This window comes from Kogia breviceps, chromosome 4, assembly GCF_026419965.1.
Source record: "Kogia breviceps isolate mKogBre1 chromosome 4, mKogBre1 haplotype 1, whole genome shotgun sequence".
NCBI lineage: Eukaryota > Metazoa > Chordata > Mammalia > Artiodactyla > Physeteridae > Kogia > Kogia breviceps.
In genome coordinates this window covers 59,126,552-59,154,029 of record NC_081313.1, presented here as the reverse complement: position 1 = coordinate 59,154,029, position 27,478 = coordinate 59,126,552, and the positions used below count along the sequence as shown (strand labels likewise).

Here is a 27,478-nt window from a genome sequence, read left to right as displayed (position 1 = left end):
CTGCGTGTCTGGAGCCTGTGCTCCGCAACAAGAGAGGCTGCGATAGTGAGAGTCCCGCACTCTGCAATGAAGAGTGGCCCCTGCTTGCCACAACTAGAGAAAGCCCTCGCACAGAAACAAAGACCCAACACAGCCATAAATAAATAAATAAATTTAAAGCATATGGGCTTCTAAGAAGACCTCTGCTTTAAAAAAAAAAGAAAAAGAAAAAGAAACAATCACATCCCCAGATTTTTCTCCCCCAACTGTGGGCAGTTGGGTGATTGACCCATCCCTAACCTGACAAAAGATGGTGTATTATTCTTCTAGGGTGGATAAAATAGTGATCTCTGGGCTGGAGAGTGGGGAAATAGGCACTAGAAAAAAATTGAAACCAAGGTGTAGAGGGTGATTAAGTATACTGACTGAATACTGAAACCTCCCTCCATCCCATCCCACTCCTGTTCCCCACTTGGTTCCCAAAACACTAGCTAACAAACTTTTACTCTCAGGGCAGGAGGTTGGTGGAGTCGTTTCTAGAGAATCCAACCAGCTCAAGAGGAAAGACCTAAAGATAGCATTAGAGCTTCCCCAACAAAGTAGACCAACTACATTATCCCACAGTGAAGCCCATCTTTGACTAAACTATCCATAGCCTTACAGCTTCCCATCAGTTTTTAGATCCCCCACTTTTAAAAATGAACAAACAGTCAACAACTGCCAGGCATGTGAGGAAAGTTTTCATTATGAAAGAGATCAAGAGAATAAATGCAATACTAGGCAACAGATTACTCAAATATTCCACAAAAATAAGAAAATTTGTTAGTATTCTCAAAGAGCTAAGAGTATTTGGAATCATTAAATCAATAAGTATACTATTGGGACTTCCCTGGTGGTGCAGTAGTTAAGAATCTGCCTGCCAGTGCAGGAGACATGGGTTCGATCCCTTGTCCAGGAAGATCCCACATGCCATGGAGCAACTAAGCCATGCGCCACAACTACTGAGCCTGCGCTCTAGAGCTTGTGAGCCACCACTACCGAGCCCACGTGTCACAACTACTGAAGCCCGCACATCTAAAGCCCGAGCTCCGCAACAAGAGAAACCACTGCAGTGAGAAGCCCGCGCACCACAACGAAGAGCAGCCCCTGCTCGACGCAACTAGAGAAAGCCTATGCGCAGCAACAAAGACACAATGCAACCAAAAAAAAAATTTTTTTTTAAAGTATACTATAAAAAAGGAAGAAGAGTGTATGCATCCTTTTGAATTATGGTTGCACACTGATATTCATTGCAGCACTATTTACAATAGCCAGGACATGGAAGCAGCCTAAATGTCCTTCACTAGAGGAATGGATAAAGAAGATGTGGTACGTATATACAATGAAATATTACTCAGCCATAAAAAGGAACAAAATAGTGACATTTACAGAGACGTGGATGGACCTAGAGACTGTCATACAGAGTGAAGTAAGTCAGAAAGAGAAAAACTAATATCGTATGATATCACCTATATGTGGAATCTAGAAAAATGGTAGAGATGAGCTTATTTGCAAAGTAGAAATAGAGTCACAGATGTAGAGAACAAACTTATGGTTACTGAGGGGAAAAGGGGGGATGGGATGAATTGGGAGATTGAGATTGACATATATATACTACTATGTATAAAATAGATAACTAATGAGAACCTACTGTGTATATATATATATATATATATATTTATATATATATATATATATATATACAGGAAACTCTGCTCAATGCTGTGTGGTGACCTAAATGGGAAGGAAATCTAAAAAAGAGTGGATATATGTATACGTATGACTGACTTACTTTGTTGTACGGAAAGACACTAACACGACATTGTAAAGCAACTATACTCCAATAAAAATCAATAATAAAAAAAAAGAGTTAAGGAGTTCTTACAGATATAGAGAACAGACTTGTGGTCGCCTCTGAGGAGGGGGTTGGTGGAGGCATGGATTGAGAGTTTGGAATTAACAGATGCAAACTCTTATATAGAATGGATTAACAACCAGGTCCTACCATATAGCATAGGTAACTATATTCAGTATCCTGTAATAAACCATAATGGAAAAGAATATGAAAAAGAATGTGTATACACATACACACGTATAACTGAATCACTGCTGTACAGCAGGAATTAACAGATTGTAAATCAACTATACTTCAATAGAATAAATTTTAAAAAAAGAAAGGATAAAAAAGAGCTCTTAGAAATTATAAATATGGTCACAGTGATGGAAAAAAATTGGAAGGGTCAGAAGGTAGAATTATAGACATTTCCCAAAAAAGTAGAAAAAAGAAAAAAAGATAGTGAATAGGAGAGAAGACAAAATTAAAGGAATTAAATTAATTAATTAATTAATTAAATTAATTAATTAATTAATTAGATTAAATTAAAGGAATCATCCAAGAGTTTTGAGATTTGACCAATGGGAGCTTCAGGAAGAGAGAACAGAGAAGAAAAGAATCATCAATGCAAGAATGCGAGAAAAATTTATGGAAATAGAGGACATGAGTTTTCACACTGAAAGGGCCAAGGAGGGGCCAACATAACAGATGGAAAAAAAAATCATAAAAGAAACATTTTGAGGTGAGTCAGACCACTGAGAAGAAAGAAGATCCTGAATGCTTCAGAGGGAAAAAAAAACAGATCACAGCAAAGGATAAGGATTCAAAGTAACTGTGGACTTCTCAAGAACAACCCTGGAAGCTAAAATGCAATAGGCCATGCTTTCCTTCTTCTGAAGAAATATTTTCGACCCTGAATTCTGTATCCAGCCAAACCACTAAGGAAGTATAAGGGCAGATAAAAGCATTTTAAAATATGAAGGTCTTAAAAAATTTACTTCTTGTGGTTTTTAAAAAATGTTTTATTTTAGAGATACATAATTAGATCTCTAAAGATGGAGTGATATGTTTTGAATTTGCTTCAGAATAATGCATTTAGTGAGGTGTGAATTTGTGAGGGTATAGAGGAAACAAGAATGACTACAAGTTAATAACTGTTGAAGCTGAATAGTGGTATGTGGGGGTTGTTCTTTATTTTTGCGTATGTTTGAAAATTCTCATAAGTAAGAAACACACATTTTACATTCTTCTGGAAAATGTGCCATTTCAAAACAAGGAAGTATTAAATAAGAGAAACACAGGCAGAGGATGTTGTTCTCAAAGTGTGATATCCAGGCCAGTTGCATCAGTATCAGATGTGGACTTGTTAGAAATACAAATTTTCAGGCTCCACCTCAGACCTAATGAGTAAGCTCTGGTTATGAGGTCCAGCATTCTGTTGTAACAGACCCTCCAGATGATTCTGATGTGCGCTAAAGTTTAGAACCACTCTCCTAAAGCAAGAAGACTAGCTGTCCTCAAGAAGAGAATGGACATGACTGGTGGTTTATTCCATCTAATTTTCTTAAGTGCTTCTTCACTGGACTTTGATAGTTGATCTGACATTTGATCAATTAAGTGGTTATATATAAAGGCAGAGAAATTGCTATTAGTTGTGCTATTATTGCTAGCAATCTGAATGTGTGTAAAAGGTTCAGACTTTGGGAAACTTAAGGTTAGCGATTGTCTCAGAAATGGAATAGTTAGTTATAAGGAGAAGAGATGAACATCCTCTACACTAACCTGGCTGTTTGTCTAACTGGCACCGTGACATTCCCTGTTAATATTGCCCATTGAATTCTGTGTTTACCTAGAATAAAATGTTTTTTTCCTCCTCCATTATCAAACACCTGTCTTTCCTCTGGGCTCAGTCTAAACCACAACTTTTCAAAGAACCGCTCCTTGTCTTTTTGTCTTAACTGTAAGATTTTTAGAAAAGAAACATGGACTGAGTGGCAGTTGCGTGGTAAGCATTGTGCTAGGTATTTTGCATGTCAGCTCCTTTGGTAGTCATAATATTCTCCTTATACATAACCAAATAAATATTACCTTATATTGTATATTTAACATTTTTATATATGTGCTTTTATCTTGTTTTGTGCCTTTGATTCTTATTATAGGAGAAATAGTAATTGCCCACTCCTATTTCAAGGTGGAAGGATTTCCATTAGCCCAGTGGTTCCCAAACATTAAGTGTTCATCTAGAATAATCTAGAAGGCTTGTTAAAAACAGATTCCTGTTGTATTTGCAAGTTCTATGAAAAAGTAAATCTGTTTTGGAAGAGACATGAATATTTTCAAGTTATTAAGTTGTTATTACTATTTAGAAGACTTGGAAAGAATCAATTTTTAGAGCTAAGTTAAGGTCATTAAAATGTACTTTGATCGTAAAGCAGTCACAATCAAATAAATTGTGGTAAAGTTTTGTAACATACCAGTAGTGTTATCGTTACAAACATATAGTGTATTTGGGACTCTGCCATCACATTATTTTGAACAGAAGTTCATTTACGGGATTATGATTTCTAGTGTCTAGCATAATGCCTTTATAAAAGCCTGTCAGTTGAATAATAGCAAATCGTTGTATTTCTGTTATGCATTTGATTTTCATAAACTGTTAGATGTTATTCAGAATTATTGAAGAAGATGACTGGAGCTAAATAAAGTTATTTTTGGCCAAGATATATTTTAAGTAGAGTGTAACATATCAAAAGATGTTTATTTATATTAATTTACTTACTATGAAATAGTATAGTTTTATCATAATAGGAAATGTGCATGGATGCAAAAGTTTGCTTTTTATGATTCTTGGGACAGGTTATTTTTTTAGTTGTAGACCATTACCAATAAAATTCCATTACAAGTCCACAAGGGATTTGCAAACATGGTGGGAAAGGATTACAACTTTATTTTCACTAACTTTTAAGTGAAATTTAGCATTTTCTTTAATTATTAATGTAGACAAAAATCACCGTAATATTGCCTGTATCTGTGACTTTTTTACCAACAGAAATTACAGATAGTGTCACATGGCATTACGTGTATTGCAGATATCTCAAAATATCACTACCTATCACTAGATATTAATTTAAATATAATGTGAGTCACAAATGCAAGCCACATGTGTAATTAAAAACTTTCTAGTAGCCATATTAAGAATGATTAATTATATTTTATTTAACTTTATATATATAAAATATTATCCTAATTTATAGTCATAAAAATTATTACTGAGATGTTTTGTTTTATGCCAAGTCTTCAAAATCCAGTGTGTATTTTCACTTACAACACATCTCAGTTCAAATTTGTCACACATGGCTAATGACTACTGTATTGGACAGCACACATGTTAAAGCATATTAAAAATGAAGAAATTGGGGGCTGCCTGGTTCATGGTCTAGCCTTTATTTGAGGGTAAAAATTGAAAGGGTTTTGTTTATTCAGAAATTCTCAAAATTGTGGTAAAAATAAGAGACAACTACCCAGAGGGTATATCAAGTCAATATGTTAAATGAAAAAATTTGAAATGAATAATGAATACTTACAATTCGCTTTCCTATATATTTTCCTGAAGATTTGCAAATTAGGTTTACAAATAAAAACAGAAGAAATCTTGGGGAAGATAATATGCAGTTGGGGGCCATGAAGTTAATCAGAGTGACTTTGCCTGGGAATCTGTTATCAGGGTCTGCTCTTTTAAACTAACATATATTTGTTAAGAAGGTTTTGTTATTTTAGCATCTTTTATTGTAGGGTAATCTGGGAAGGTTTCTCTGGCAAAGTATTACTGTATTTTAGTGAGTATGATACCACTAAATGTACGATGCACCATTATTTTATATGCCACGTAACCAATTCTAGTTGATATCAATTGTAAGATTTGTCCTTATTTCAGATATTTTTAAGGGGGGTAGTTTTTATAATGGGTGAAATGGAATATCTGAAGAGAAAATTCAAGGAGGAAAAGGAGTAAGGGGATAGGTGACTGGGAAAGGAGCAGCAGTTGTAAAGGCCCTCCTGGGCCACTTGAAGGAATTCTAAGGAGGCCTGTATGGCTGGAGTGGAGTAGACAAGGGGGAAAGTAGTAGGAAAAGAAGGCAGAGAGGTTGTGGTACCTGACCATATAGAGCATTGTAGGTCATTATAAGTACTTTGGCTTTCATGCTGAGTGACATGGGAAGTTATTGGAGGCTTGAGCAGAGGAGTGATTTGATCCTTGTAACAGGATCACTTTGGGCTGCTGTGTTAAGAATAAATTGTAGGAGGCAGGAATGGAAGCAGGAAAATAAAATCAGGCAGCTGTAGGAGGCTATTGCAAGTAATCCAGATGAGAGACAGTGGTGGCTTGGACCAGAGTAGCATTGGTGAAGATTATGAGAAATGGTTGGATTCCAGATTTATTTTGAAGGTAGAGCAGACAAGATTTGCAGATTTGCTGATGGATTCCTTATGAGGTGTGAGGAAAATGAGGAGTCAGATGACTTCAGGTCTAAGGAACTAGTAGTTACCATTTACAGAAATGTGGAAGGAAGCCTGCAAGAGGACAAGTTTAGGGAGGCAAATCAGCTGATCAGTTTTGGATATGTTGAGCTGTCTTAGACATTGAAGAGAAGATGGAGGAGGCAATTAACTAGAAGTCAAGATATCAGGGAAGAGGGCCTGTTTGGAGTTACAAATTGTATATGTTTGTGTGTGCATGGATGTGCGTGTGTGTGTGTGTGTGTGTGTGTGTGTGTGTGTGTGTGTGTGTGTGTGTAAGTTTATCTTTTGGTCCTCACATCATTGATTTCTCAGAATTCCCTTTGTTTTCCCCCTTGGCGTGTTTAGTCTTTGATTTTAATGTTAGAAGTTTTCTCAAATATTTGATGACATTGGTTCCCCTTAACAATGAGATGTGAGGAGAGATTAAGCAGCTGGCTGTCCGCATAGTACAGGGAGATCAGCTCAGTGCTATGAGACCACCTAGAGGGGTGGGATAGGGAGGGTGGAAGGGAGACACAAGAGGGAGGAGATATGTATATGTATAGCTGATTCACTTTGTTGTAAAGCAGAAACTAACACACCATTGTAAAACAATTATACTCCAATAAAGATGTTAAAAAAAAAAACAGCAGCTGGCTGTCAGAGGGGACTGTTGTGAGTAGAGAAAGGGTAGAGTTGACTACTGGTATCTTTTTATGTAACCTTTATTTTGAAATAATTTCATACGGAAAGGTTGTAAGAGTAATGTAGATAACTCCCATAAACACCTAGATTCACCAGTATTTTGACATTACAACATTTCTTTCATCATTCTTTCCCTCTACACACGTACACATGTACACACGCGCACACACTTTTTTCTGGGTCATTTGAGAATACGTTGCATACATCATGCTTCTTTTCCCCTTAATACTTTAGTGTGTAATTTCCAAAAGAAAAGATATGCTCTTACTAAGTATGTAATTTGGCTGTCAAATTCAGGAAGTTTTTTCTAATTTACAGTCTGCATTTATCACTTGTTCTAACAGTTTCCTTTATAGCATACTTTTTCCTTTCAGTACAGAATCCAGTCCAGAGTATATATTGCATTTAGTTGTCATGTCTCTTGGTTTATTTTAATCTGGAGCAGTTTCTTAGCCTTTCTTTGTCTGGTATGACACTCATATTTTTGAAAAATACAGGCCAGTTATTTCATAGAATGTTATTCATTTGGGGTTTATCTTATAGTTTTTCATTAGATTCAGGTTGTATATCCCTGGCAAAATACTACTAAAATGATGTGATGTCCTTCTCAGGGTATCACACCGGAGGCACATGTTTCTGTTTGCCTCTCATATGTGATGTTAATTTCAATCATCCAGTCAAGGGATTGTCCAGTTTTTCTGTTTATAGTGACTGTTTTTCTCCTTGAAATTAGAATGTGAGCTCCCTGGGAAGACATTTTAAGACCATGTAAAAATCCTGTTCTTCGTCAGAATTTTCCCTTTTTGATTTAGTGACCATTTATGATGCCTGCCCCACCCAGTCGTTTCTATAATGATTGCAAAGTGGAGATTTTCCAGCTCTATAAACCCCTTCCACATTTATCAGTCAGCATTCTACTGTTTTGTTTTTTAAAAACCCTGTCTTTTTGTCGTATTTGTTAATAGAATGGACTCATATATTCCTGAATTATTCAGTGAGCTACTGAATTATTCAATCCACTGCTGTACTTATGTATTTTGATGATCAAATTGCCCTCGATTTGGCTAATTGAAGTCCCTTAGAGTTGGTTCTTTGGTCCTTTTGACATTCCCCCCATGACCACCTCCCCATCTCCAAAAGCACTTCCTTACCTTTAGGCTCAAGATTTTCCAAGTTCATTGTGTACCTTACCTGTTCCAGTCCTGGAATCAGCCATCTCTCTAGAAGCCTTGATTACTTTGGGTAATCAATGGTATCAGATTGGGGTGGGAGTGGGGGTCTTATTATTCAGTATAGACTTTGCCTTAATCTTCCTTCCTGTTTTAAATATTGCACCCTCTTTTTCAGCTTTCGTTGATCGCTGTTAGTTTAAGGGTTCCTTTAGTTCAACATACCCAAATAGAAAACCTCTAATCTTTTGCTAGAGGGATAATTTGGCTATTTTGAGAGATGGTATCTAGGCAGACTAATTGTTTCTTTCTTATAATCAGTCTTTCTGTTTGTATCTTCAGAGGAACCTGGAGCTCCAAATTACTGATTCTCATTTTTTTTTTTTTTTTCTGTACGCGGGCCTCTCACTGCTGTGCCTTCTCCCGTTGCGGAGCACAGGCTCCAGACACGCAGGCTCAGCGGCCATGGCTCATGGGCCCAGCCGCTCCGCGGCATGTGAGATCTTCCCGGACCGGGGCACGAACCCGTGTCCCCTGCATCGGCAGGCGGACTCTCAACCACTGCACCACCAGGGAAGCCCTGATTCTCATTCTTTTATTCTTTCTGTGCTTCTGCGGCACAAATAAGCTTGCTACTTAGCCTGTCCTCCCCCACCGCTGTACACTTACTTAGATGAGGCTGGTTCAGGGAGTTCTAAAAGAGTATGGAGACTGGAACTCACTGCCACTGCCAGAGCTAAGGACCTTTCTTTGGTGGGCAGATGTTGAGGGGAAGCAGTAGACAAAGAATAGCACATGTTTTTTCCACCTTCTTCCTGACTGCCAGACTCCATCTAGCATATTGCCCATATTGGGAGAACCTAACAAAGGAGGCTAGCAGGGGAGAAATGTAGTTTGCAGCATCCCAGTTCAGTAGCACAAAACAGTATAGAAGGGTGGATTTAAAAAAAACAATAGGCTAATGAGTGGCATGCTCTTTCAAAATCTCCTCTCTGCTTTTGAAGAATGCCCTACCATGAGTCAGAGTAGGTTTCCCACATGAATCTGCAAAAGCCTGATACTCAATTTTCCCTCCCACCCCAGTATCCCTCCACCCCCTGAACTCCCCTTAGTTAATATGGAGATATGAATTAGGCTGAACCAATCAGACTGCTGTTATACTACCTTCTCTTACACCTACCCCTCCTTGTCTCCCTTAGCTCTACCTTGATTGTGGAGCAGAATGATATGGAGAAGCAGAGACAAGTTTTTCTTCTGATGATGCTGGCAGCTGCAGCATCCAGTCTGTGGTGGCAGCAGTGCCAGTAATGGCTCACAAGGTCCTGAAGAGGAAGCAGCCCTGTCTATATAGCTGGCATCCACAGTGCAGTCTCAGCTGAGGTTCTCTTGCCTAATCTCCCCTGGTTCTTTTCCATTTCTGATCTCATTTATTCATATTTCTTAACAATGTAAGTTGCCTGATACCTTCTAAATAAATTCCTTTGCTTCTTGAGTGAGTAAGAATCATTTTCTGTTGCTTATAATTTAGAGTACTGATTGATTTATTATTTTGTTTGAATCTGATAGGATTTGACTATTTCCTTGTTAAAGAAGATTTAACATTTAGTCATTTAGTATTTATTTGTAAAAAAGAGTTAGATGCTCTGCTTGGATAATTTAAAGTCTTTGACTTTAATCTCAGTGTTGGACAGATTATTTCGCAATGAGTAGAATAAGGGTCAAGTCTTCATTATAGTGGTGGCACTGGGTGACTAAAACTTCAACAGGAAAACCAGGCAGCGTCTTTCACCAGCAGAACCTGGGAAAGGTACCTGGTACAACCAGGGCTGCTGGAGAATGAGGGAACCCCACAAAAGAGAAGCCAAGAAGGGGAACTCAAAATTGTGTGTATAAACTCTGCCCAAGTCTCTGGCTGACTCCTGAACCATGCATGTGTGAGGCAGTTGGAAAGCAGTCTGAAGTTTTACCTGAGTCACTGCTACTGTGGCAGAGACTTGGGGGAGCTAAAACTCCTTTAAAGAAAACTGCCATTTTTTTAGCTGTAAGGACCAAAAGGGGCCCAGTTAATAAAATAATCTGGAAAAATAGAGCCAAAGAAGGGGAACCCCAGATTCTGAGTATAACACTCTGTCCAAATTTGTACCTGACCCCTCAGCAATGGGTATGCAGGCAGGACTGAAAGCTTTCTGAAATGAGGTCCTAGATGCTGCCCATTAAACATACAACAGAATTGGCCATTTGAGTCTAAGCAAAAAATTGCCCGCTAAAACAAAAACAGTATTTTTCAGAGTAATATAACAGAATCCAGGGTTCACAACCTAACATTCGCAATGTCCAAGATCAACTCAAAATTACTCAACATACAAAGAGCCAGGAAATTGCAGCACATTCTCAAGGGAAAAGACATGAACGAATGCAAAGTTCAAGATGAATTAGATGTTGGAATTATCTGACAAAGATTTTAAAGTAGCTTTTATATAATTATTTGAGGTAAAAGAAAATATGCTTATAATGAATGAAAAGGTAGGCAGTTTCAGCAGAGACAAAGAAAATACATAAAAGAACCAATGGGACCTTTAGAACTGAAAAGAATGATATCTGAAATGAAAAGCATTCACTGTATAGGATTTATAGTAGATAAAGATGACACAGAATCAGGTTTTTGAATTTAGAGCAAAAGAAGTCATTCTTATTAGTAGAGGTTTTGAGGTTTTTGTGTTTGTGTTTAAATGAACAGAACCTTAGGGATCTCTAGGGCAATTTCTAATTAAATGGGTTTTACGAGTCTCAAGAGGGAGAAAAGAGGGTAAAAATTTTTTTGAAGAAATTATAGTAAAAAGCTTACCAAATTTGGTGAAAAATATAAATTTACAGATTCAAGAAGCTTAACAAACACGAAACAGGATAATCTTAGTAATCATAGTCAATCTGTAAAAAACAAAGTTAAAAATTTTTGCAAGTAGCCAGAAAGAAATAACACACATATTGGGGGAGAGTGATTCAAATTACCATATACTTCTCATTAGAAACCATAGAGGCTAGAAGATACATGTTGAAAGAAAAAACTTTCCTTTCAGAATTCTGTATTCAATGAAAATATCCTTTAAAAATGAAATGAAATAAAGATGTTTTTCGATAAAGGAAAATTAAGAGAACCTGTTGTGGGCAGACCTGCATTACAAGAAATGCTGAAGGAAGTTTTTCATACTGAAGGGAAATACACCAAAGGCAAACTCAGATCTTTAGGAACTAATGAAGGGCATCAGAAGAAATAAATATATGGGTAAATATAGGATTATATTTTTCCCTCTTAATGCTTTTAAGATACAAAAAATGTGAATAAACCAATGTCTAAAAATTCTGAATTTGTTGATTCCCCCTCCACCAAGAAAACGCACCCATATAATTTCACCAGTATTTCTTTTCATGTATTCAAAGAAATAATCCCAATTTTTACAACACACATTATGTGGGCAGCATAACCATGACACCTAGGCTTGTCAAAGACATCGCAAGAATATAGAATTACAGCTCTGTATCTCTGGTAGACATAAATACTGTATTCCTTTACAAAATATTAGCAAATCAAATCCAATAGTATATAAAAAGGACCAAGTGGGATTTATTTCAGACGTACAAGGTTAATATAATTTTATTAAATCAGTCATTTTAACTCACTGTATTAGCAAACTAAAGACAAAAATTCATAACAAATTTCGGTAGAGGGAGATAGACAAGAAAAGAGAACTGTTTGACAAAATTCAATACTCCTTTAGATTGAAAATAAAAATTCTTAGGGAAATAGAAATAACATCAACCTAATGAGGGCATCCACAAAAACCCACAGCTGACATCATACTTAATGGTGATATATTATGCTTTTCCCCTAAGATTAGAGATAGGGCAAGGAAGTCTGCCCTTACAACTTCTGTTTAACATTGTACTGGACATCCTGGTCATTTCAGTAAGGAAAGAAAAAAGATATAAAAGGGCATAAAGGTCACAAAGGCTGAAGTAAAACTATTTGCAGATGACATCATTGTTCTATAGATCAGTGGTCCCCAACCTTTTTTGCACCAGAGACAGGTTTCATGGAGGACAATTTTTCCATGGATGGGAGGGAGGGGAGGATGGTTTCGAGATGATTCAAGCCTATTACATTTATTATGCACTTTATTTGTGTTATTATTACATTGTAATATGTAATGAAATAATTATAAAACTCATCATAATGCAGAATCATTGTGAACCCTGAGCTTGTTTTCACTTGCCACTCACTGATGGGGTTGCTTTTTTTTTTTTTTTTTAACATCTTTATTGGAGTATAATTGCTTTACAATGGTGTGTTAGTTTCTGCTTTAAAACAAAGTGAATCAGTTATACATATACATATGTTCCCATATCTCTTCCCTCTTGTGTCTCCCTCCCTCCCACCCTCCCTATCCCACCCCTCTAGGTGGTCACAAACCACCTAGCTGATCTCCCGGTGCTATGCGGCTGCTTCCCACTAGCTATCCAATTTGGTAGTGTATATATGTCCATGCCGCTCTCTCACTTCATCACAGTTTACCCTTCCCCCTCCCCATATCCTCCAGTCCATGCTCTAGTAGGTCTGTGTTTTATTCCCATCCTACCCCTAGGCTCTTCATGACATTAGATTCCATATATATGTGTTAGCATACAGTATTTGTTTTTCTCCTTCTGACTTACTTCACTCTGTATGACAGACTCCAGGTCCATCCACCTCACTACAAATAACTCAGTTTCATTTCTTTTTATGGCTGAGTAATATTCCATTGTATATATGTGCCACATCTTCTTTATCCATTCGTCTGTCGATGGACACTTAGGTTGCTTCCATGTCCTGGCTATTGTAAATAATGCTGCAGTGAACATTGTGGTACATGACTCTTTTTGAATTATGGTTTTATCAGGGTCTATGCCCAGTAGTGGGATTGCTGTGTCATATGGTAGTTCTGTTTGTAGTTTTTTAAGGAACCTCCATACTGTTCTCCATAGTGGCTGTTCAATTTACATTGCCACCAGCAGTGCAAGAGGGTTCCCTTTTCTCCACACCCTCTCCAGCATTTATTGTTTGTAGATTTTTTGATGATGGCCATTCTGACTGGTGTGAGATGATATCTCATTGTAGTTTTGATTTGCATTTCTCTAATGATTAATGATGTTGAGCATTCTTTCATGTGTTTGTTGGCAATCTGTATATCTTCTTTGGAGAAATATCTATTTAGTTCTTCTGCCCATTTTTGGATTGGGTTGTTTGTTTTTTTGTTATTGAGCTGCATGAGTTGCTTATAAATTTTGGAGATTAATCCTTTGTAAGTTGCTTCATTTGCAAATATTTTCTCCCATTCTGAGGGTTGTCTTTTCATCTTGTTTATGGTATCCTTTGCTGTGCGTTTCATTAGGTCCCATTTGTTTATTTTTGTTTTTGTTTCCATTTCTCTAGGAGGTGGGTCAAAAAGGATCTTGCTGTGGGCTTCCCTGGTGGCGCAGTGGTTGAGAGTCCGCCTGCCAATGTGGGGGACGTGGTTTTGTGTCCCGGTCCGGGAGGATCCCACATGCTGTGGAGCGGCTGGGCCTGTGAGCCATGGCCTCTGAGCCTCTGCATCTGGAGCCTGTGCTCCGCAATGGGAGAGGCCACAAAAGATAGAGGACCACGTACCGCAAAAAAAAAAAAAAAAAAAAAAAAAAGGATCTTGCTGTGATTTATGTCAGAGAGTGTTCTGCCTATGTTTTCTTTCTTTTTTTTTTTTTTTTCCTGTGGGCGCCACCAGGGAAGCCCCCTCTAAGAGTTTGATAGTGTCTGGCCTTACATTTAGGTCTTCAACCCATTTTGAGTTTATTTTTGTGTATGGTGTTAGGGAGTATTCTAATTTCATACTTTTACATGTAGCTGTCCAGTTTTCCCAGCACCACTTATTGAAGAGGCTGTCTTTTCTCCACTGTATATTCTTGTCTCCTTTATCAAAGATAAGGTGACCATATGTGTGTGGGTTTATCTCTGGGCTTTCTCTCCTGTTCCATTGATCTATATTTCTGTTTTTGTGCCAGTACCATACTGTCTTGATTACTGTGGCTTTGTACTATAGTCTGAAGTCAAGGAGCCTGATTCTTCCAGCTCCATCTTTTGTTCTCAAGATTGCTTTGGCTATTCGGGGTCTTTTGTGTTTCCATACAAATTGTGAAATTTTTTGTTCTAGTTCTGTAAAAAATGCCAGTGGTAGTTTGATAGGGATTGCATTGAATCTGTAGATTGCTTTGGGTAGTTGAGTCATTTTCACAATGTTGATTCTTCCAATCCAAGAACGTGGTATATCTCTCCATCTATTTGTATCATCTTTAATATCTTTCATCAGTGTCTTATAATTTTCTGCATACAGGTCTCCTTAGGTAGGTTTATTCCTAGATATTTTATTCTTTTTGTGGCAGTGGTAAATGGGAGTGTTTTCTTAATTTCACTCTCAGGTTTTTCATCATTAGTGTATAAGAATGCCAGAGATTTCTGTGCATTAATTTTGTATCCTGCTACTTTACCAAATTCATTGATTAGCTCTAGTAGTTTTCTGGTAGCATCCTTAGGATTCTCTATGTATAGTATCATGTCATCTGCAAACAGCGACAGCTTTACTTCTTTTCCGATTTGGATTCCTTTTATTTCTTTTTCTTCTCTGATTGCTGTGGCTAGAACTTCCAAAACTATGTTGAATAAGAGAGGTGAGAGTGGGCAACCTTGTCTTGTCCTGAACTTAGTGGAAATGGTTTCAGTTTTTCACCATTGAGGACGATGTTGGCTGTGGGTTTGTCATATATGGCCTTTATTATGTTGAGGAAAGTTCCCTTTATGCCTACTTTCTGCAGGCTTTTTATCATAAATGGGTGTTGAATTTTGTCAAAAGCTTTCTCTGCATCTATTGAGATGATCATATGATTTTTCTCCTTCAGTTTGTTGATATGGTGTATCACGTTGATTGAGTATATTGAAGAATCCTTCTATTCCTGGAATAAACCCCACTTGATCATGATGTATGATCCTTTTAATGTGCTGTTGGATTCTGTTTGCTAGTATTTTGTTGAGGATTTTTGCATCTATGTTCATCAGTGATATTGGCCTGTAGTTTTCTTTCTTTGTGATGTCTTTGTCTGGTTTTGGTATCAGGATTATTATGGTGGCCTCATAGAATGAGTTTGGGAGTGTTCCTCCCTCTGCTATCTTTTGGAAGAGTTTGAGAAGGATAGGTGTTAGCTCTTCTCTAAATGTTTGATAGAATTCACCTGTTAAGCCATCTGGTCCTGGGCTTTTGTTTGTTGGAAGATTTTTAATCACACTTTAAATTTCAGTGCTTATGATTGGTCTGTTCATATTTTCTATTTCTTCCTGGTTCAGTCTCAGCAGGTTGTGCATTTCTAAGAATTTGTCCATTTCTTCCAGGTTGTCCTTTTTATTAACATACAGTTGCTTGTAGTAATCTCTAATAATCTTTTGTATTTCTTCAGTGTCCATTGTTACTTCCCCTTTTTCATTTCTAATTCTATTGATTTGGTTCTTCTCCCTTTTTTTCTTGATGAGTCTGGCTAATGGTTTTTCAATTTTGTTTATCTTCTCAAAGAACCAGCTTTTAGTTTTATTGATCTTTGCTATCGTTTCCTTCATTTCTTTTTCATTTATTTCTGATCTGATCTTTATGATTTCTTCTGCTAAATTTCGGGGTTTTTTGTTCTTCTTTCTCTAATTGCTTTAGGTGCAAGGTAAGTTGTTTATTCGAGATGTTTCCTGTTTCTTAAGGTAGGATTGTGTTGCTATAAACTTCCCTCTTAGAACTGCTTTTGCTGCATCCCATAGGTTTTGGGTCGTCGTGTCTCCATTGTCATTTGTTGCTAAGTACTTTTTGATTTCCTCTTTGATTTCTTCAGTGATCATTTCATTATTAAGTAGTGTATTGTTTAGCCTCCATGTGTTGGTATTTTTTACAGATCTTTTCCTGTAATTGATATCTAGTCTCATAGCATTGTGGTTGGAAAAGATACTTGATACGATTTCTATTTTCTTAAATTTACCAAGGCTAGATTTGTGACCCAAGATATGATCTATCCTGGAGAATGTTCCATGAGCACTTGAGAAAAATGTGTATTCTGTTGTTTTTGGATGGAATGTCCTATAAGTAACAGTTAAGTCCAACTGATGGGGTTTTGATAAGAGTCTGCAAGCAATTGATTTATTATGGTCTCTGTGCAGTCAGACCTCTCTGTTAATGATAATCTGTATTTGCAGCTGCTTCCCTGTGTGCCAGCATCACTGCCTCAGCTCCCCCTCAGATCATCAGGCATCAGATTCTTGTAAGGAGCGCACAGCCTAGATCCCTCACATGTGCAGTCCATGGTAGGGTTTGTGCTCCTGTGAGAATCTAAGGCCACCACTGATCTGACAGGAGACAGAGCTCAGGTGGTAATGCAAGTGATGTGGAGCGGCTGTAAATACAGATGAAGCTTTGCTCGATTGCCTGCCCCTCACCTCCTGCTGTGCAGCCCAGTTTCTAACAGACCAAGGACCGGTACCAGTCTGTGGCCCAGAGGTTGGGGACCCCTGCTGTAGATTCCTTCAGATTTAATAGGTAAACAGCTTTTAGAACTACTACGTGAATGTTGCAAGATTGTAGAATATAAGGTTAATATACGATTATGAAATGTGTTATCATATGCTATAAGCAAACTGAATTTTTAAAGCAATTTCACATACAGTAGCATAAAAAAATACTTTAGGAATCAGTCTAACATTGTATACTGTACTTTGTAACTGTAAACTGCAAACTATGTGAGCTTGTCAAGATAAAGAAGACCTAAATAATTGGAGAGATATGTCCATAGATTAGAAGGCTCAGCATTAAGATATCACATCTTACCATATTAATCTATAGAAAATCTAAGATATTAATGCAATTGGTACTAAAATTTTTCTGGAAATATATATTATGTAATGCAAACTGCCTAGGCTAGCCAAAGCAGTTTTTAAAGAGTATAGTTTGAGGACTTAACACTACATGATTCCAAGACTTACTATTAAGCAACAATAATCAAAACAGTGTTATTGGGTAAGAATAGTCATTTAGATCAATGGAACAGAATAGAGAGTCCATAATTAAGCCAAGCAAGGATGTGGAGTAACTAGACTTTGATAGACTGCTGGTGAGAATGTAAAATGGTGCAGCTACTTTTGGCATTTCCTTAAAGTTAACTGTATACCTATTTTATGAGTCAGCTAGCCCATTCCTAGGTCAAAAGAGGAGAAAATTTATGCCCAAAGACATGAATTTTCACAAAAAATTTATTCACAATACCAAAACCTGTAAATAGTTGTCCAACAACAGGTGTGAATAAAAAAGTAGAATATGTTACATCCAGCATAATTTACTCAGCAATAGAAAGAATGAGCTATAAGACAACAGCAATATGAATGAATCTCACAATTGTTATACTGAGTAAAATCAGTATATACTATCTGATTCAATTTATATAAATTTAGAAAAAATGAAAACTAATATACAGTGAAAGAAAGCAGATCTTCTGTTTCTGGGAGCTGGTGACAGAGGAAGAGATATTCTGCAGATAAGCGTGACTGTGGCAGTGATTTCATGGTTATATACAAGTGAAAAAACCATTGAATTGTACTATTTTTTAATTTATTTATTTTCTGGCCATGCCGTGCGGCTTGTAGCATCTTAGTTCCCCAACCAGGGATCAGACCCGCGCCCCCTGCATTGGGATCATGGAGTCTTAACCACCATCGGACTGCCAGGGAAGTCCTGAAATGTACACTTTAAATGGAAAAGTTTATTGTACGTTAATTATGCCAACAAAGTTTATTAAAAATTTGGTTGACTTTCTTTGAATTTCTAGCTAAATCTTCCTACACTCTCTCCACTGAGTTTAAATTTTTAGATAATCTTTTCATTCTACTTTTCTCCCACTAGAGAAATCCTTTCTAAAACATCCTGTTACACTGTTCTAATCTAGACTTTTCTGTCTTCTGCATAATTCTGCTGCTGGCATTTTCCTTAATGTTCTCCTGGGAAGTCCCTTTGCTGCTTCTTTTCCTGGATCTCAATTGCCTCTTACTTCTCTTGGTTACTCCTTCATTTTGGTGAAGCATATCTGCCAGTTCTGAAAGGTAATTATTTCTTCATCTTCACGGTTTAGAATTTTCATACTGATTAAGGGCCTGAGTAGGAAACCTTTAAATATTATTACTATATTATTACTATTTTATTATTATTATTACTATTTTCTCCTGGATCACTTAGTTTTCCTATAGAAGGAAATACAGGGATGTTTTTTTTTCCGCAGTACGTGGGCCTCTCACTGTTGTGGCCTCTCCCGTTGCGGAGCACAGGCTCCGGACGCGCAGGCTCAGCGGCCATGGCTCACGGGCCCAGCCGCTCCACAGCATGTGGGATCTTCCCGGACCGGGGCACGAACCCGTGTCCCCTGCATCGGCAGGCGGACTCTCAACCGCTGGGCCACCAGGGAAGCCCAGGAATGTTTCTTACAGGCAGAAGGAGATAGAATGAGCAAGCATGGGTGCAGTCCTTCTGGGAGTCAAGTAAGGGAAGGAATCCTTTAATATGAACACTTTTCCTTAACTGCTTTTTTTCCTTTCCCCCTGCTGTGGAGTAATGTCCCTTGTTCTTATACCTAATATCATCTCTCTGAGAGGTGGGGCCTCTAATGTTACTGCACAGAGGGATGGGCAAGTGGGGTTCCAGGGGTCTAGTTGCACCTTTTAATGACTTTTGATCAGTTCTGTTTTCAGCTCTCCTCATGTCTTTATCTTTAGGACTACTTGATGCCTCCAATACAAATTGGCTTCTTTTGTCTTCTTCTCCCTTGTAGATGTTTACTTTTCAGCATTTTCAGGCCTGCTAATAAGTCAGTTATCACATTCCAACTTTAAATTTTGTTGGTAACTTTTTTTCTTCTTCTTTGTGGATTTATGCCTCTTTTGTTCCTATAAGATTATTTTGATAGATAGTGGATGTTGTGACATATTTTTAAGCCTTAATTCTCATTGTGATGGTAATTTGGAGGTGAGGCCTTTGGGACATAATTGGGTTTAGATGAGGTCATGAGAGTAAAGCCCCCATGGTGAAACTGGTGCCTTTATGAGGGGATGAAGAGACCAGAGAGCTCTCTCTCCTCCATATGAGGACACACCTAGAAGGCAGCCATCTGTAAACCAGGAAGAGGGCCATCACTGAGTGCCCTCCCATGCTGACACCCTGATCTTGGACTTCCAACCTCCAGAACGGTGAGAAATTTCTGTTGTTAAAGCTACCCAGTCCATGGTATTTTTGTTACAGTGGCCCTAAGAACTAACAAGACAGACAAAGAATGGATATAAATGCCATTTCACCTTTTGGTATATTTTTCGTCCTTAACAGTGAATGTTGACATGATAAAAGATGAGGCCCACCTACATTTTCCTTTATGTAGTTGGCTTTCTTCCATAGCATGCATTCTCGTTCTCAGTGGGGGCTGATACTTGGTTCTTGGAAAGTGAAATAATCTTAGATATTACAATATCTAAGTGGCCCTCCAGGAAGGACCTGCTGGACAAAATCTTAATTCTTACTGTTTAATTTCTCTCACTAAAGAGAATTTATCTTGGGGTAGGGGGTGATAATGCAAAAAGCTTGAGAAACATTGTTCCTATAGCATTTTCTTTATTCTTAAATAAACTAATTTCACAGAATAAGTCTTCGGATTGATTTTTCCTGGGCATAGTATGTCTGATCTGTAACTTGAATATTTTATTTAAAGAAAAGATAGTATCCTTGAATTTTTTGTTACACTTATTACATTTTCCCCTTTCAAAACACCAGTTAAATCATTTGCTTGACCTCCTTCTTCACTCATTGTTATATTTCTTTCACTTTGTATTTTTCTCAGGTCTGTTCACCACGCCCCTTATAGCTTTGTTTGCTTTTTATTGCTACTTCTGATGTGGTTTCAACTCATTTCTCTTTTCTTAGCTCTATTAGCTTACTTTTCATTGCCTGCTGCTTTATCTCTTCTTTAAAGTTTATCATTTTTTTTTTTTTTTTCCTGAAGATAGCTCATGTCATCTCTTACAGTCTACCACCTCTTGTAGTTTTCATCTACTTTTGGCCTTTATACCTTATTTGTTTCCTTCTAATAATCATCTGTCAGGGCTAGGACTAGGATGAGACCAATGAGGGGCTAACCTGAGTTGTAAAATGTAAGAGAGCATCAAAAAACTCAGTAATCAAGATAAATATTATTTTAATGCATATTTTTTGGAGTAATGCATAATGAACAAAACAATGAAATTCTTAATAAAGACAAGATCAGTTGTGTTTGAATGAAGCAGTCTATCTATAGTAGTTCCCCTACCCCACCCTTTATCAGCAGTTTTGATTTCTGTAGTTTTAGTTACCTTCAAGGTCTGAAATTATTAAATGGAAGATTCCAAAAATAAACAATTCATAAGTTTTAAATTGCATGTTATTTTGAGTAGCATAATGAAATCTCTTGCAGGCTGCTCTGTCCCTACCAGGGCGTGGCTCATTCCTTTGTCCGGTATATCCATGCTGTATATACTTCCTGCTCATTAATACCTGTATAGGAAAATACATAGTATCGTTGACCCTTGAACAACAAGGGTTTGAGCTGCGCAGGTCCACTTATACTCAGAACTTTTTCAATAGTAAATACTACTTACAGTACTACCCAATCCAAGAGTGGTTGAATCCAAGGTTGGTGAGCCCCAGAAGCAGAGGACTGACTGTAAGACACTTGGGCTTTCTACTGTGCAGAGAGTCCACGTCCCTAATCACAGTATTGTTCAAGGGTCAGCTGTATTTATAGGGTTTGGTACTATCCGTGGTTTCAGGTATCCACTGCGGGTCTTGGAATGTATTCCTCTTAGGTAAAGGGAGACTGTTGTATTATGTGTTTAAGGGGGTTGTGTGTGTGTGTTGAGACATGATGTAAACTTTATTGTCTAGACTTTGATTTATCCCCCTTAAATACACCTCAACAAATCTGTCATTTCTTTTGCCTTGTAGACTTAGCTTCCTACACTTCTTCACTTTTTAGGGATTCAACCCTTCTGTGTTATTCACAAACTCCCTATCACCTGAAAATTGGTACATCTCTCTTCTCTGCCACCTATCCCTCAGATTGTTGATGGTAGAAATGGCTACTTTGTGTATACTTTCTGCCAACTCCATCTCTTTGAGCAGATATTGAAATATTGCATCTCATAAATGTATGACAGTCAAATGAAAATTTCAAATTCTTTAATTCTAGATTTGTAGACTATCATTTTATTCCATTCCTATGTATAACTTTATCTATTAAAAGCTTAAAGTTCTCCATATATCAAAACTTTGAAACATAGAGAGAAGAAATCATAATTGATATACTTAACAGATTTAGTAATGGCAAAGTTCACTTACGTTGATTTCAGGTTTTATTAAGTCACTCACACCCAGAGAAGGCTTAATAGCAGGTTCCTGTCTTCAGGAATATTTAAAATGTGGCATTGGACTCTCTGGAAGATTGTGAGGAAATTTTGAAGGTATAAAAGCTGGAAAAAGTATTTGCTGGAGAAACTAGTAAATTTCTAACTATAGGCGGCCCTCTATATCCACTGGCTCAACATCTGCAGATAAGGAGGGCTGACTGTACTGAGCCATTTTATATAAGGGACTTAGGCATCTGAAATTTTGGTATCTGAAGGGAGTCCTCAAAACAGTCCCCTGCAAAAAACAAGGGATGACGGTTATATCTGTTACTTCTTTTTATTTTCTAAAGCTTTAATGAGAATGTTGAACATAATATAAAATATAAACCATTTTCAGGAATAGTCGCTAGAAATATAATAATCATTATGAAGTAAAAGTTTAAAAACCTCTGTGCTTTTTAGAACAGTAGACTGATCAGATAAATTGTTTACTTAGTTCTTCAGATAGTATATATGCTTCCCTTCCTCCAAGAAGCTTTTCTCAATAACTGGATTCCATTCTTAAGATTTATGAATATTTGGCTTTCAGTTAAATTTATAGTCACTATATTTATGAGTGTTAAATGTTGTCTTTTATGTATTTCTGTGTTCCTAATTATTGAAGCAGGGTATGCATTGTCTTGTTTTTTCCTTTTTCTTCTCTGTAGCATACTCTATCTCTCACTGTAGTCCTAACTATGATGCCCAGCACATAGTGATTCAGAAAGTTTAACTTGTATCCTTTAGCCAGTCAGAACCATGAATTGTTGTTTTAATCTTAAAGGAGAAATTGTTTCATAGGCTAAAGACATTGTGGAATTAATCTCACATTGTTTTTATTAAACTGATAAGGAGATAAAAGATTGATGCTGTCAAAGGGGGTAAAGAGTAAACACAATATGTAGATTGTGTTCAGCAAATAAATTTATTGTTACATTGACCAGAGAGGATTCTCTGTCCTCTAAGGCTAAGATTGTTCACAGGAGAGGAAATTGATTGTGCTTTTATCCAGTAGAAGAAGAGGTAGTATTTGTGAAATAGATCCTGTCATATTTGAACTTATTCATTGGGGGAAAAACAAGTATATAAAATATTTATTTTATATATTCTTAAGAAGAATGTGAAACACTGAACCAAATAGTTGACATTTTTACTAATTGTTTACATTTTGATGGAAGCAGTTTCCTCTAGCTATCTAACATAGGTCTGATGTAAAGTTCATTTTATTTTTGCTTTTCACTGGAAGCTCTCCTGGCTGTTGCTATCAAAGATGTGTAAAAACCTAGAAGTTAATTTGAAATACTTGGGAGGAACTGTTAACGTTATAAAAATATCTTGTTTATCAAATGTAATGAAATAAAACTATTGATGATGGGAATTTATGTTTGAATAATGGAGGCAGGAAAAAAATTAGTAAATGTCTTTCATAAAACTTACTTTGGCCCCTTTTAAGATTGTGCTTTCAGTAGTATTCTCACTAGTTAAACTAACTCAAAGTATTTGATGAAAAATATCTCTTTTTAAAAAAAATGTTTGTAGTTTATGTGTCATCTCATTTGTAGGAATAGTGAATGAAACTTAGTTTTTGGTAACTATGCCCTTGTTGTGCTCTTTATTTGAAATATCTTCAAAAAAAGTTATTTGAGTAGAAAAATAAAGAATAACAAGAATCTCCCACCAGCTAGAATGGGTATGTTCATGTTTTTGCTGTAGGGTGTAGCACTTCTAAGAATATAATTAACTTTGCTTTTTATTTTCTCTTTCCACAGCCTCATGATTTTGATGAATGTCGCTTTGATATTAGTGTAAATGATAGTGTTTGGTATCTTCGTGCTCAGGATCCAGATCACAGACAGCAGTGGATAGATGCCATTGAACAGCACAAGGTGGGTCTCCAATATTTACCTGTCCGTAGAGACCTAGGCAAGAGACTGGTAGTAACTCCTTTAAAATAACTTTGAGATGTATATATGTTCCTGAAAAGTCGAACATGATTTGGGTGGTAAAGATTAAAGTGGTACAGATTTGAATTTTTGAAATAATTTTATTTCTAACATTTGAGTTACACTAAGGGAATTTTCTATGATAAATATTTTTAAATGTTATTAAAACAAAATATGCCCTTTTATATAAAACAAATTTGGTTTTTATATTTAGTGTTTGCTTCATAGTGAATGCCTTTTATATGATCTGGATAAAAGGATTCTTAAAATAACATTAAATTTTAAAATCCTAATATTTGAAAGCTTCAGTGTTAATTTTTGTTGTCATTTGTAACCATTTGGGTATATTCTTAGTATAAACATTTGTAAATTGTTAAATTTTTATAAATATGAAGTTTTCTAATAAACCTTGAGAAAGTCTTTCTTACATAAATGTATAAGCCATATTCTTGTAATTTAAAGATAGTTTTTGACTTCTGCTATGAATACTTGTAAGTAAACTAAAGAAATACATGATATTATTAAGTATGCATTATTAGCTAATTCAGTATATCATGGTAAAACAAGGAATAGGGAAAGTTATAAATTCACCATGCCACTCCTGATTGTGGCTTAAGAAAACTTTGGACTTGTTCATATAGTTGCCTGTACTTGTTCATTTGGGTTTCACAGAGTTTAGTTGAAACACCTGTTTTGGTTATTTAACAGGCACAAAACATGTACACACACAAACACAACAAGAAAAACCAGTCTTGCCTGGGATACTACGGGCACATTCTTCTCGATATTGATCATGCATTAGCTTTTCTTTCTTTCTTCTTTTTTTTTTTTTTTTTTTGTGTGTGTGTCTCTGTGTGTGTGTGTGTGTGTGTGTGTGTGTGTGTGTGTGTGTGGTATGCGGGCCTCTCACTGTTGTGGCCTCTCTCGTTGCGGAGCACAGGCTCCGGACGCACAGGCTCAGTGGCCATGGCTCATGGGCCTAGCTGCTGTGTGGCATGTGGGATCTTCCTGGACCGGGGCACGAACCCGTGTCCCCTGCATCGGCAGGCGGATTCTCAACCACTGCGCCACCACAGAAGCCCGGCTTTTATTTCTCAATTATGAATTTTTCCCAGCCTAAAGAAATCTGACTGTGTAATGCTTTGTTTTTCTCCTTGTTTTAGCTTTAGAGTTATATTGCTTTAAAACATTTTGTGAATCTTAGTTATCTTGATATTATTACCTCATAAAACAGTCTAAAAATGAGAAACAGTTTTCTGTATTTAAAAGTGATGTGCTGATAGCTAAGACATGGAAGCAATGTAAATGTCCATCAACAGATGAGTGGATAAAGAAGATGTGGTATATATATACAATGGAATATTACTCAGCCATAGAAAGAATGAAATATTGCCATTTGCAGCAATATGGATGGACCTAGAGATAATCATACTAATGAAGGAAGTCAGATAGAGGAAGACAAATATTACATGATATCACTTATATGTGAAATATAAAAAGAAGATACAAATGAACTTATTTACAAAACACAGACAGACATAGAAAACAACTTATGGTGACCAGTGGGGAAAGGAGAGGGGGAGGGATAAATTAGGAGTATGGAATTAACAGATACACACTACTATATATAAAATAAACAACAAAGATTTACTGTATAGCACTGGGAACTATATTCAGTATCTTGTAATAATCTATAATGAAAAAGAATCTGAAGCTGTATACCTGAATTAACACAATATTGTATATCAACTATAGTTAAATAAAAATTTAAATTAAAAATAAATAAATAAACGAGAGATGAGCTAGAATTCCAAAATCTCAGTGCTTTGGAGCTGGGCTTACCTGGATACAAGACACTGCAGCCTCTGCCATGTACGACATATGTGACCTTGCCTGACAATTCACTTCTTCTAAATGTGTTTAAGAACACATGAAATAATATATGTAAGGTTACTTACCAGAGTGGCTGATACATTTTCTCATTTATGACATAGGGGAAAAAGAAAGGGTTTTGGGAGTCACAACTAAATTCACTAAAGTTATACCATGTTTTTTATGGATGAAGAGTGCTACATTCAATGAGAGTTGCTAAATGTGCATTTAAGGAGAGTGGCCTATTTTGTGTAGTTAATCAGGGTCAGCCCTCTTACTAGTGATTAAAGACATTATTAAGTAGAACTAATTTATATATTTGTATCTGAGATGACCTTTAAAGGCTTAATGCTAGCTTTCTGTTTTAATTAAGCATATTTTATTTTGCTCATTCTTCTTAGTAAAGCTGATTCAAGAATCTGCAGGTTCTCGTTTTATTTTTTCTCCTTGTATGTAGAATGATGCATAAAGCATATATTTCTTCCATATCATTGATTTCTTTGCACCCTTGAATAATGGATAGAATATAATCTTTGGGTCTCCCTCAGAGTATTGTGACTTAATGCTCGATAACAGATTTTTGGTGAATTTAAGTTCTTAGACAATAGATTCAACAGCAGTGTTCCAGATACATTGTATAAACTTTCTGATTTCTAAATATGGTTTATTCATAGACAAGGAGAAATCATTGTCAATTGTTATTCTTATTAATACTTATTTAATTTTAATGTAAAACATGTGATATGTACCAATTAAACAACATATCAGTGAAAATGTAAATTGAATTTGAATTCTAAAAATAGAGTTCTTAAACTAACATAGGAGGGAGAAAATTCAAGTGCTATCACCAAACATAACCAGCAAATTCCCCCCCCCCCCCCCCCCGCATAGACCAGGAACAGGGAGGTAGTGAGGAGGTGTATCCTGATTCATTCTTCAAAATCACTTAAGACTATTAATGTGGAACCTAAGTTTAGTAATTTTACTATTTAAGCAAGCATTCTTATATTGATATTCAAACTTAAAATCAAATTGTTAAGGCATGATGATGATATGGTGATAGGAGCTACTGTTTATTGAGGGTCACCAAGTACTAATTATTGTATTATGTACTTCATGTGCTCTATTTTCAGTCTACTATCCTGAGAGGTGAGGGAAATATTGTTTTACAGACAACGAAACAGGCTTAGATTAAACTTAAGTAATTTGCCAGAGATTGTACTACTTTTTGGCTAGTGGATACTTAGGATTCAATTTTATGTTGATTGTGCTTTCTGTCAGTTACCATTGGCAGAATGTTTGAAAATAATTCCCATAGGCTCACCTCCTGCAGGTTAGAGTGTGTCATCTGAGTTCTGCTACCATATATATACAAGATAAATATGAACACATCTTTCTGCCCATGGATTGCCGTAACAACATTTTATTGTAGTGTTTAAGCACTGGATACTGGTGCCTGACACATATGGGATTAAATCCTGGCACTATTACATAATAGCTGTGTGACCTTGGTAGATTACTTAAAGGAGAAGAGATGACATAATGCACTATATACCTCCCCTACATCTCCCCCCAAAAAACACAAAAAACAAACAAGCAAGCAAAATAACCAAGTTGTGATAAATCAAGAATATTGTATAATATTGTGTAATATTCCCATCATTCCACCTCACTCACTTCAATTCAGAGTTACTTCCATGGCCCCACCTGTCCTTATGATGGCCAGACAGGACACTTGGAACAGCGGACCTGTCTTTTTCTCTTCTGATGTCATCAGATAGTCCCTCATTGCCTTTGCTATTAGGCCTTTGTTAGGGCTTCCCTGATAGTTTTTAGCTGGAGAAATTGGAGGTTTCTATTCTTTTCTTTCCAGGAAGCTGTTATGCTCATTATAATA

General features: G+C 36.6%; 1 protein-coding gene across 3 annotated transcripts in view; it reads left to right on the top strand.

Moving 5' to 3' along the window:
• Positions 1 to 27,478, top strand: part of CERT1 (ceramide transporter 1) — a 127,329-nt gene that overhangs the window by 15,843 nt on the left and 84,008 nt on the right. For all 3 annotated transcript variants that reach the window (XM_059062761.2, XM_059062758.2, XM_059062760.2), the window contains one exon: positions 23,536 to 23,652. In XM_059062761.2, coding sequence (XP_058918744.1) covers positions 23,536 to 23,652 — 117 coding nt within the window. The remainder of the gene's footprint in view (positions 1 to 23,535; positions 23,653 to 27,478) is intronic.